The sequence below is a fragment of the Xyrauchen texanus genome, chromosome 7, assembly GCF_025860055.1.
Source record: "Xyrauchen texanus isolate HMW12.3.18 chromosome 7, RBS_HiC_50CHRs, whole genome shotgun sequence".
In the NCBI taxonomy this organism is placed as follows: Eukaryota; Metazoa; Chordata; class Actinopteri; order Cypriniformes; family Catostomidae; genus Xyrauchen; species Xyrauchen texanus.
The window spans coordinates 27675473-27688516 of record NC_068282.1 but is presented as its reverse complement, the minus strand read 5'-3'; the positions used below and the strand labels follow the sequence as shown (position 1 = coordinate 27688516).

The 13044-nt window shown below is 37.6% G+C and overlaps 1 protein-coding gene across 1 annotated transcript in view; it reads left to right on the top strand.

Annotated features, from left to right (window-relative positions):
- The window catches only part of farp2 (FERM, RhoGEF and pleckstrin domain protein 2), a 76931-nt gene that overhangs the window by 47691 nt on the left and 16196 nt on the right, over window positions 1-13044 (top strand). The window contains exons 10-17 of the mRNA XM_052131178.1: window positions 903-1066; window positions 1153-1221; window positions 1380-1437; window positions 1561-1774; window positions 10126-10307; window positions 12085-12174; window positions 12408-12541; window positions 12673-12754. Coding sequence (XP_051987138.1) covers window positions 903-1066; window positions 1153-1221; window positions 1380-1437; window positions 1561-1774; window positions 10126-10307; window positions 12085-12174; window positions 12408-12541; window positions 12673-12754 — 993 coding nt within the window. The remainder of the gene's footprint in view (window positions 1-902; window positions 1067-1152; window positions 1222-1379; window positions 1438-1560; window positions 1775-10125; window positions 10308-12084; window positions 12175-12407; window positions 12542-12672; window positions 12755-13044) is intronic.

Below are 13044 nucleotides of genomic sequence, written 5' to 3'. Positions count from 1 at the left end.
GCCCGCATATGCTGTAAGAGATGTGAAGAATGTGAGCTGCTCTCTGAAGGGGACAGAAGCAGGTATGAGAAATAATTATACCACAATAAATGTTATCGCGAGCCTGCAAAGATGCAAAAAATACGTTATCACAAACAGTTCACTTCCGTGTTTTGATAAGACTGCATTCATATCAGCAGAGAACCATACAGGAGTTCACATGAACCATACCCCAGACCATCTTTTTAAGCAGGACAAGGTGCGGTTTGTGGGTGCACACCTGAGTTCGTAAAACAGCGTTCACATTATCCAAACTAACCAAAATTTGACTTCATTCGATCACTGTTGCGAACCAAAGGTGCAAGTGTGAAAGCACCCTTAGACACTTTACCTCAACACAAAGGGTACAAAATAAAATCTAATAAGGGGCTAAATGGGACAACAAGGACACATTATTTCATTTGAGTGAAAGTTCAGTCAAGACACCAATACATACCACCACCCCTCCAACAAAACAAAAGCTGTTTTAATGTTCATGGATATGTCTAAGACATACAAAGCAGTGAAATTAGTCTTAAACTCTGGAGAATCCTGGGAGACTGTCCAGGCATAGCGGTGAGACATCTGAAGGTTTCAGTTAGTGTCTTTCAATAAAAGGTTCAACAGAGCATTGACTTGGCACATAATAAAGCATAGCTGTAATGTTTTCAAGCTCAGGAGCTTGGTTGAATGGGGCCATCTCTTATCCCATGTAAACATTTTAAATGTATTCAGAGTGACGTTTGTTATTCTGTAGGGATCACTTACATGGGGTGCTAAGAATCAGGACCATATGTTTCCTCATGTTGCTTTACATCTGAGATGAAAAATATTTCTCAAGATCAATCCTTTCTCCTGTGACTGCTCAACCTTTTGTTCCACAGGGTCCTCATCAGGATACACTGGAATTTCTAATGGCCAGTCGGGATCAGTGTAAGATCTTCTGGAAGAACTGTGTGGAGCATCACTCCTTTTTCCGTCTGTTTGACCAGCCTCAGCCCAAATCTAAAGCCATCTTCTTCAGCAGAGGATCGTCCTTCAGATACAGGTGCCCTTGTGTTTTTATGTGGGGTTGTTGGTATTAGAATGGAAGATTGACTTGATTTGTTATAATATGTTTTGTATATTTAACAGTGGAAGGACGCAGAAACAACTGGTTGAGTATGTGAGGGACAGTGGGTTGAGGAAAACTCCTTACCAGAGGTCAGTTCATACTGTCATAACTACAATGGCCCCAAAAATTAAGTTGCACCTGAAACCAGTTTTTCTTGAAGGTTACTATTTGCTCTTTCCTTTGTGAGCCCATATGCATTAATTGCAGTGCTCTGTGTTTCTTGTCTTTGCACTGACTTTGCTGACAGGAGGAACAGTAAGATTCGCATGTCGGCTCGTTCCTTGGCTTCTGATGTGCCAAAACAGGTCAGTATAGTCCAAGTCCAAAATCGGACTCATAGCCACACTTTTGACAGCCAATAGGAATTTGAAGAACTAACTATGTTTTCATCCACCCCTTTGTCTCTTCACCTCAAACTTTCATCTCAGCATCTGTCTTTCAATGACAGTCTGAGGGTCCCTTTGTCTCCTCCTTCTGCAACCGCCTCCTTCCACTCCTTGCACACACCCAGCTCACCCATGCGGACGGAGAACACGGACCAGCCTCAGCATTTCGAGCAGAGGCAGCAGCCTGCCAGATCCCCCAGCCCAATGAAAGAGGACCCCTTCAAGACCAACTCTCAATCCTCCTACGCCTTCCCAGGTGCCACTCATAACCAGGCAGCAGGAGACTGCGGCCCCTCGTTTGTGTGTGTAGAGAGTAGTTCCTTTAGTGCACGGCCCTCCCAAAATGGCAATGAGGATAGCGAGCGAGTAGGGGTGGGTGTCTTAATGGTTGGAGGAGGTGTGGCGAAAAAGGGTTTTCTTACACCCGAGGCATTTGAGGCAGAGTTAATGCGCTCCAGACAGATACCATACCAGATCCCAGTGGCCTGCAGTCAACTGCACGTTAGTGAGGAGTACATAGATGATGATCCAGCCGAAATGTCATTTTACGCTGGTGGTGCAGAGGCATACTGTTATGGGTTTGATGATGAGAATGCTGAGAAATTTGAATATGGCGATAGAAACCCTGTGCAGGCCACTACATACACTCTAGGTCTTGAGGACCTTAATGGCAATGCCAATGCTTTCTTTGAGAGTGGCTTTGGCCGATCTGAGACCAGTTCACTGGTTAATAACCGCTCTGAGTGTAGCTCTCTAGATAACCTTCAGCTAGGTTCTGCCGGTGACTCGCTCTCTCTCGGCTTTGGAGGACCTGACTCCTCATCCTCCTTACGGTTGCCGGGTTCAGAGAACCTCTCGGAGGCCAGCTCCATGGTTAACTTTCCTGCATATTCGGTGCGCTCCGAAGACAGTTCTGCCATGCAGTTCAATGATCTGGTTGAGCAGTTAGAGCAGCTCAGTTATCCGCCCACAGCCACTGATGGGTCTGCCAATGGCAGCTCTGAGTCTGACTCTGACTGGGGTTCAGATGGAGGTCTGCCTCCAGATCAGAACCTCTTTTTCAGCAACCCACTGTTGGGGTCAGGGGTGGACAACTTTCTGCTCGAGTGCCATAATCTCAGGGCTCTAGGCCTTGGGGATACCCCAGGCCCCACTCAACTTAAAATGTAATGTGCCCTCCCCCCCATTAAACGGCAGCAGAATGAACGGTTGGTTTTAATGCAGAACATAACTAAGCACTTAACTCTCCTCCTCACCCTGATAGAATCAGTACAAATAGTTTTGGCACTTCCTATTTCTTTCAAGCCCTTTTAAGTGTACTTATATCTTGTCACTAAATTCTGTACTTTGTACTTTTTTTATTGCTTTTCAATTTTTATTTTGGTCTTTAATCATTGTAGTCTGGATGATAAAAAGCTAATTTTGCGCTATGACCTTTTGAAGGAGAAAATTATAAGAATAGTGATAGTCTTACAAATATTTGCCACTTTAATATACGTAATGCTTTCTATGCATCCTGTATATATAAAATTCATTAAGATATTCATAATGCATTATAATACACTCATTTTACATAATTGTAACCAAAGTCATAATGTATTATATTCTTACCTATTCACCTTTTAGAGAGTGTAATTCATTTTGTGACACATAATTTGGTCGATTGTGTTTCTCTTTAAAGGCACTATCATTTTTAACTGTAGTTAAATAGGTTGTTATGAGTGCATTATAATGAATTAAGAACAACTTCTTAATGCATATTATGCACTCTTCATATCATGCTACCGACTTTCTATAATTTATGAATATTTGGGGCTTTGATACAAAATCTGAATTGTCCCTATGATTGTCTGTGACTTCAGTGAATTAATTATAATTTTAATAGTGAATATTTAGCAAACCACTCCACTTAAGTCTCTGAGGAGGAAAGTGAAACCTACATGTTTGTTGTCCTAGATATACATGTGCACAATATTCAGGGATGCAAAGTGCTCACCTTTCGGCTTGTCATCTTTTTTTAAGCTAAATTGGTAACATTTAATATTCTACTTATTAAAATCACTTGAAATGGGTTCTTAACACTTAAAGCTTTAAATGCATCAAACAAATCACTGAAAATATACCCCTGGAACACCTATGACTTTCATCTCATGAGATTGCATCACTTATATGACTTTGTCATTTAATCAAATTTAATGAGGAAAGAACACATACAATTGTCTGATAGCTTAAGATACTAGTATATTACATATATGAAGGTACTTTTATATCGGAATGACTGCATAAGTCTATTCCATTGCTGGTCAGTAGTACAGTTGTAAACCTCTCTGCTCAGGGCTTTGATTTATTAGCGGTGGAACTGACGGCCATAGCTGTAAAAAGCTAAATTGAGCCAAAGTTACTTCACAGATTTGTTTTATTTTAGAACGATTCATTCCACACTGACCCCTGCTGTCTGGACTTGTTTTGGGGTCCATTTCAGTTATAACTATTAACAGCTTCGCTGCACATTTTTCTTTCCATAGACCCATATATTATGCATGCACTTCAGTCCAAAGAAACCTTTTAATTAATTGTACTTCTAATTTTTTTTTTCTATCATCAATGAATGTAAGTGGTAGAGTATTGTTATATTCTGTCAATACCACTGCAAAGAAAGTGAATGTAATACAGGACTTGAATGATGTATAACATCATTCACAATATAAGCATAGGAGCTCTCCCTGGTCAGTGCTTGGAAAGCAGGGGGAACTATAGAGACCAGTTTGTTTGTTAAAAGCCTTAATGGATAGTTCTTATCACAACTAAGCTCCTATAATCAACAGTATGACCAGTTTTAGACACATTTCTGTGAATGTAGTGATTAGTGAACTTTTTCTTTCTCCACAAAAGTAATGATTTGTTAATGGCCATTTGTTTGTTTCTTAAATAGATTTTTATACAACATTGGTGAAGCTTCAGCCTTTTAAGTGGCCTTTTCAACATGATAAACTGATTCTGGTAATGATATTCAGTACATTTCAGTATTACTGAAGTGTTGTTTTTTTTTTGCTTATTTACTTATAGTACTGCAGGTTTGCTTTTTGGAGTATTTTGTTTTTAGGCACATATGTTTATTTCTGAATCATTTGGTGGTTCTCAATAACTTTTAGGTGCATGTTCAAAATTGTTATTGATCTTTTATGCCACGTTGATGCCTCGTCTAATGCATTAAAATGAATGCCACTCTGAATGATCAGTGGCAGTTCTGGCTCACTTGGTGCCCTAGGCGAGATCCGATGTGGAGCCCCTCCTTAACCTCGGGGCACCTTTCCTCCATCGCGATCTTGGGAGCTCTGTGTGGGGTGGCATGATTTGGGGCACCTCTCTCCCATCACAAGCTCGGCGTGGGTGGGCATGATTTGGGGTACCTTTCACCCATCGCGATCTTGCGAGCTCTGTGCATGGGCGATCGATCAGGTACCCTGTCGTGCCGCCCCAGGGAGTGTTACCGCCCTAGGCACCTGCCTATATCGCCTATGCCAGGATCCGCTACTGTGAATGATGCAAAGTATTACACATCAGCTTTGTGCTGTTTGTTTCTGTATATCAATGCAATAACAATATCCAGACCACATAAATGCCTGGGGTTTCTGTTCTTGGGTCTGGAGTGAATAACATTGATTGTGTGCCGTAAGTACATTGAATCACAGTGGTGTTTTTCCCTAGTTATTTTTTATTATTTAGTTTTTATTTCCCCTACTTTTCATTCTTGAGCTTTCATTAAAATATCCTGCCATCTTTACCTCCATGTGTAAATCATTCTCCTCTGTCCTTTGCACTTCTTTGGCAAACCCCATTTTATGATTTTTAGCAGTAGTTTCTCTCTTTTTTCTTTTTTTATTAATGCCACAAACCATACAGGAGGAGGAAATAGCAGGGAATACATCAAATAGAGGGTTTAACAAAGTACAAAAAGGGATTGTTGTTAAAAAAAAAAGTGCCTTTTTAACCCACTGTAGATATTTCACTGGTTGGTTAAGAAAACTTTCTACTCTGAACTTTTTCCATTTGCTGCAAACAATGGTGATTTTGTTTTAAAGAAAACAAAACAAACTTTTTGTAAGTATTACCAAAAGAATTCATTCTCATTGTCATTTTGAGAGCCAACGAAACATGGCCCATTTAGTTCTGTTATGCATCCATTTGGGGCCTCTCTCTACTCTCACAAGCAAAAGCTGTCCTGGGCTGCTTTTAAACTCTGGGCAAGGCACTTTTTGGCTATCCACCTAACAGCCTCCACAATAGCTGAATTTTCAGATCCCCCATCATGAACTCTCTTGGATCCCCCCTCCCGATCTGGTCCACAGTCAATATGACGTGAGGTTGTAGTATGCTGTATTGGTTATGTAGGGTAACTGTGGCAATAATTTATAAAAGGTTTTATCATTAAGTCATTTGCACACAATGTATAATGCTTAACAGATCAGTAGTTCATTTGCATCCTAAAATGAACATGTAAAAATAGATATGAATAAAAATTGCATAAGATTTCTATCTATTTGAATGTACATTAACTAATGACCTGTTAAGCATTAGATTGTGTTGTAATGTTAAATTATTTTATAATGAAAGTTATTATAAAGTATGGCTAAATCTTTTTTTTTATAAACTAACCTATCAAGTGATGAGGCACAATTATATTCTATAATTTTTTTATATATATATATATATATATATATAGAGTTTTCACTTCAAATAACTCATTTTACAAAGCCTGCCCTAATAGAAACTAGATTTCAATAATGTATTGAAATCTAGTTCAAGTTGTAATCCTCCTATTATCTGCTGTTTACGTAACGGAGGGCTGTTTTAGTCTAGAAGTCTTCATGAATATTTCACTCTCATGTTGCTGTTCACAAAACATTTTTGTGTGTTTGTGCATAAGATCAAAGAAAATCAAGGCCTTTTTTTGTCTTCGTATTAGACAGTTCATTGGCAAATGTTTAACCCTTTAGTTTATACTTGTTTTACTGTCAAAAACAGTATTCCAGTTGAGTTGCCACTGTTTTCCTGATTAATGTAATATTTCATTATGCGCTTATGTTGCAGTGTGATCAGTCTTTCAACGTCAGTTAAAGTAGTGTTTTTACAAAAACATGTTCTGACCCCCACACCTTGCCTGAAGAGCACTTTGTCCATATAATAAATATAATGGATAATTTTTGTTTTGAGAAAAAACAAAAAAAAACGTACATAACTAAAGCACTCGCCCCATTAATTTTAAGCATTTCAAATATATTTCAACAATACAAACAATTATTTTATATATATATCCACTTTACATGTTATGCATCCTCTTTCCATTTCGTGCAAAAAATTGACTATAAATGGATAATTTATCTGTAAGCTTTTTATCATTTCAGAATTGATACACTGATGCCAAGAATCTCAATTTAAAAGTAGTAATATTTAGTATTTAAGGCTGATGGTGTTTTAAAAAAAAATGTATTATAGCAAAATATGTTGCACAAAATGTTTGTATTGTACTTCATAAGATTGATACAGAGGTTTGTAAGTACTGATAAAAATAACTGCTGAACAAATTCAGTCAAAGACAGTATAAGCAAGCACTTTTCATATGAAAGTCAAATACTTTGTCATGTTTTAGCATAACACTCTGTGTACCATGTTAGAAACATGATTGTTTTAAAGGCTCAAATGAAAAGTGGTGTTCCTAATTGTCATGTGATTAAGTACAGTTGTGCTCTGTAAAATTTAGAGAGAGCTTTTTGGGGAAGGTCATGAAAAGAAAGAGCCTGACCAGACCTGCCTTACTCTGATTCTTGCCCTCCCTTACTCTTGCCTTGTGCTTTACTTTTTGTTTCCTCAGTATAGCTTTTTTGTATAATTATTTCTGGAATTAAGAGCTATTAATGCAAAAACAAGGTCCTTAATGTACTAATGTGAAAATAGAGTAAACTTCTATGTGTGTGTTTAATGTGTTTCACACTTTCCCTTTGAAATAAAATAATCACTTTTGGGTAACTGGGATTGCAGACTTAACATTTTTTTCTCCTGTATCTACCTGACTTGTGTGAAGCAAGGAACATTTAAACAGCAAGTCCTTTTAAATAGTTTAAAACACAACAACTACATTAACACATACAATAACCTGTGTCCATATGTAACCTACTACAAAAATCTAATTTGGTTTTCTTAAATTGCTGCAAAACTTTCTTTGAGGTTTTTACTTTGAGTTTGTCAGGATTGGTGGTTTCCAATGTTTTAATTCATTGTAAACTATAGGAGCTGTTTTGCAGATCAGTGCCACTGTCAATAATAACTTCAGCAGCCTTCTATTTATTATAATTTCTTTGCTGAACTGTTGCTGCTGATTTTGAAAGTTTGTTATGAACCCTGCGCTGACATCCTGCAGGAGCTGTTATGTAAAAACGGGCCTGAAGAGCAGGCAAGAAGCAATGCTGAAACTAACACCATGATGACAGAGGCCAAGAGACACCGTGTCTGGCATCATCCTGGACTCCACTGCAGGGACTAAAAATGAAATATTTTTAATTTAGGTTAGTTCTGAGCAGTATTTTTTCGCTCAAGTTCGGAAGTTCCGCATCCTCTTTTCCAGTCCAGTCCCTGCTCCGCTTTTTGTTGCAAATTGACTGGTAATCTATTAATTAAGGATCTGTTTTTATTTATTTTTATTTTCATTATTAGTTTATCATGGGTTTGGCTTTTAAGGGTAACCTCTTCATTGAGAAATGTCTTTAATCGTTCATTTTAAGTAGATTTATGGGTGAGCAGTAATCGAAGGTTCATATAAAAATGAAAAAATTTGTAATTATTTACCCTCATGTCATTGCAAACCCATATGATTTTCTTTCTTGTGCAGAACAAATAGTTATAAAAAAAAAACAATGCTATTCTATACAATAGCAGTTGATAAAACTGCTTAAAAAGGGCCCAAAAGTCTCTTAAAAGTAGTTTATGCAACTCATGCGTCATGTTGTAAGTCTTCTGAAGACATAAGATCACTTTGTATGAAAAGTACTATAAATTCTTCTCACTGCCAAGTAGTTGGCTATATGCATGAAGAATGTGAAAGTGGGGATTGATCATAAACTACTTAAATATTAATCTGTTCTTTTTTTTACCCACACTTATCACTTCTGAAGATATGGATTTAACCACTAGAGTTGTATGGATTATTATACACTGCCTTTATGTGCTTTTGGAGCTTCAAAATTCCTTCAGTTGCATTGTATGGATCTACGTAGCAGAGATATTCTTATAAAAAATAAATATTTTGGGTGAACTATCCCTTTAAATTAACATTAAAAATTATGAAATATCCAAAACTAGGTTAAATGTCTTTGTTTAACCTAGTTTAAAATGTCTTTATTCATGGAAGAATAAAGTAGACAAAGCAGGAGTCTGCCTGAACTTTGTTCGAGTTTCACTACTTATGCTACATTCCACAGCCTCATTCTAGTGTAGAGAGCACTGCTTCAGTGTTTGTACAGGCTGGCAGCCAAAAACCAGCTGTAGACTTTCCTCCCCCTCCCCTTTTCTCCTATGTCATCCCCACCGGGACACTCCTGTTAAACTGTAAACCACTGCCGGCTCACCAAACCAGCAGTATTGCCGATAATCCTCTGCAAGAATTATTTCCGGGTCGTAAAGCCACACTTTTCTTTCTGGAATTCTGTTCCTTGTTTATGCCCAGCCTCCGCATTTTTGTTTTCCCCCATGAGCTGATCCTCTTTGAGGGGAAAAATACATTTCCTCTTCCTAATATTTATCCATCTCTCTTTATGCATGTGTGGGGCTAGTTTCTAATCTTCATTCCTTAATGTGTATATATTCCATATATATATATATATATATATATATATATATATATATATAGCGCTGAAGGAATGGCTGTGAGTCTTGGTATATCAGGTCATTCACTGTTTTAACAGTAGTTTCACATAGTTTGTTAGAGCAACACCGAAGTGCTACAGGATGAATAAATACATCAACTGGTGCCCAAAATAATTTTTTCCTACTATCTTAGCTTTTTATAACATCCATTAATTCTATTACATTCAAGATTAAATGACTGGATAGAATGATATAGATGAGAAGTGTATTAAAAAAAAAAAACAGCGGTTTTTAAATACTTGCATCACAATTGGATTTCGCAATCTTGAGACATTTTCATTGCTGAAGTTTGCAAAAATTAATGTTTTCACATAAATTGGGGCTGTTTGTTACATTCAGCTACACAGTTTTTAGCTGTTCCGAATTAATGGAATCGGGGCAAGAACAAGTTTTAAATGTCTCTGGCCACGGCCACTTTATCTCTAACTTGTTCGTTGTCCAAATTGAGGTTATGGAAAGCGTTCCTGTGTGGATGAAATGTGTAGACTTTATTTTAAATTTTTTATATATATAAACGAAAACGTGTTTGTGTGGATGCAGTCTCTGTAAACATAGATTCCTGCTACTGCATTTCTATTCCTTTTACCTGTACAGCAGATGACCCAAGTTTTCAGATTAGATCTATTTTTATATGCTTGTAGTCTGAAGTATTAACTCATGTTCTCCATCTCTTTTATCACCCCACAGATTCTGCCATTGACAGCCCACAGCTGTCTCCCTTCAACTCCAAAGGTCCGCTTTGTCTGTCACCCTCTTTCCAGATGTCCACCCTCAGTCTTCCCGGGCAGGCACCCTCGCCCCTGCAGAGCCCCATCCTGAATGAGGTGGGCACTACCAGACTAGAAGAGGATGAAGAGGGCAGGAGGAAGGTACACTGATTGCATGCCAGCCTGCCAGGCCCTGATAAAGAGCATAAAACTCATCTCAGGGACATTTGGGATTTGATTAACAAGTGTGAGATGCCCTTTTGGGTTTTGTGGTGCTTGATGGGACTAAAGCTTTGCTTGTTGTGTAAAGATAATGACCATGTGATTTTGGGTTGTTTAAGAAGCTTTTTGGCTCGCTGCTAACTTTGGTGTGCACAGCTGACCATAAATGCCTTCAAGTGTGTTGGACATGGATACTATGCATATTTAGTAACATTTCTTGAATACTTAAAAACTTGCTTAAAATATTGCCAAAATAAAAACAACATTTTCAAAACTGAATTGGTTAACTGTCCAAACCTGACCCTTCATTTGTGGCATTCACCCAAAAAATTTCTGTCATCCCCATAATATCATAGTAAGCCTGTATGTCTTAAATTTATTTTGTGGAGCACAAGAGAAGACATTTTTAAAAATGCTCACACTGCACTATTCCATAAAATAAATAGCATTGTGACCAGGGACACTCGATCTCCAAAAAAGGACAAAGAAGCAACATAAAAGTTGTCCATATGACGTCTGCTATATACCAAGATGTTTGAAGCCATACGATGGCTTTGTGTCAGGAACAGATAAGAATTTCAGTTGATTAAATTAACAGGATATCTTCCCCTCCTCCACAGCTCTCAAATCTAATTTAAATTTAAACACATTTAAACACATTTAAATTTGCCAAGTCAAAATGAGTCACGCATTAAAGGGATAGTTCACCCAAAAATACAAATTTACTCACCCATATGCCATCCCTGATATGTATGACTTCTGCATAACACAAACAAAGATTTTGTAGAAGAATATCTCAGCTCTATAGGTCCATACAATGTGTGTCTATGGTGACCAGACCTTTCAAGCTCCAAAAAGCACATAAAGGCTGCATGAATGTAATCCATAAGATTGCAGTGTTTAAAACTGTCTTCTGAAGAGATATAATAGGTGTTGGTGAGAAAAAGATCGATATTTATGCCCTTTTTTACTGTAAATCTCCGCTTTCACTTTGACATTATGAAAGTGAAAGTAGATATTTATAGTAAGAAACGTGTATTTAAAAGTGATTGCATTGTTTCAGAAGACATATTTAAACACTGGAGTTGTATGGATTACTTTATGCAGCCTTTATATGATTTTTGGAGCTTGAAAGGCCTGGTCAACATTCACTTCCAATGTATGGACCTGCAGGGCTGAGACATTCATTCTTCTGCAGAAAATAAATTAAGATTATTAGAAGAATGTCATACACGTCTGGTATGACATGGGGGTGAGTGAAATAAGAGAGAATTTTTGGTTTGATTATCTGTTTAATAACACAAAATGGTATCATAACTGCATGTTATACAACAGGTTTGAATATGCGAAAGCGCAATTGATTTAAGGAGGAGATTTTCAGTGAATAACTAAACATTTGGTCTTTAACTCACACAAAGCTATATCATATGGATTCAAGACTTGACTGTAGCACGCAAATCCTTTGCACTACATTTATGGTCTTTTTAGGGACATTTTATTGTCCTTTTGGAGTATAACAGACACTGGTCACTGTGTTCTTCCATTATATGGAAACGAGCAGCATAAACATTCAAAATATCTTCCTTTTGTGTTCCTCTGAATGCAAAGTCATAGAACTGACAACGGTAAGTTAATAATGACAGAATTGTAATTTTTTGAGTGAACTATTATTTTAACAACACATATCAGTGAGGGATTTTATGCTTATCACTTTCAGAGATACCCTACCGACAAAGCTTACTTCATTGCTAAAGAGATTCTGACGACAGAGCGAACGTACCTGAAGGATCTGGAGGTCATCACAGTGGTGAGCAGAGTCTCCTGTGATCATGACTCATCATGAGTGTAATGAGTTTAGCTCACTGTGTGTGAGGCCTGTCTGGTTTCTGTCAGCCCTGTGCACATGTTATTCTGTTTAGATGGTGTGTGTTTGTGTCATCTTTTTGATGTTTAATGTGTGCCTGTTATAAGATCTCTGAGGTTGTTGTTTTTGAGCTGGGTCGTGTGTTTAATCTCACACTGTTATGTTTGTGTTTTCAGTGGTTCCGTAGTGCAGTGATTAAAGAAAACGCAATGCCTGAGGGTCTCATGACTCTCCTTTTCTCCAACATTGACCCCATCTATGAGTTCCACAGAGGCTTCCTCAAAGAGATTGACCAAAGGCTGGCTCTCTGGTATTTACCCATCTCATTTAACACATTTCACACACTTGTTATGACATATGTGATGTTAAAGATTTTTTGCTTTTCCTAAATGGTGGGAAAGATGTTTTTCTTGGTCTTTGTTGGTTTTTGCTTGTTTGCAGGGAGGGGCGCTCTAATGCTCACATAAAAGGAGATTACCAACGAATTGGAGATGTAATGCTGCGTAACATGTGTGCTCTAAAGGTGAGATTATACATTATATGAGATTATGAAATTATACTTCTACATAAAAAAAACCTGGCTAATTTGAGTTTGAAGGTGAAGTATGTTATTTCTATGCCTCTAGCCAATTTTGCCATTTTGGCTGTTTGGATACTCAAACAAACAGAGCATTGTTTTAATGGCACCACAGAGCCACGGTTTTTAGTTATTTCGAGGAAATTAACCTAACAATGGGTTACTTATAGTTGTTTTCATTTTAAGCTGGTATGGGAGAAACTATTTAAATTTTTGGTGTAAGTATTAAGATGCTC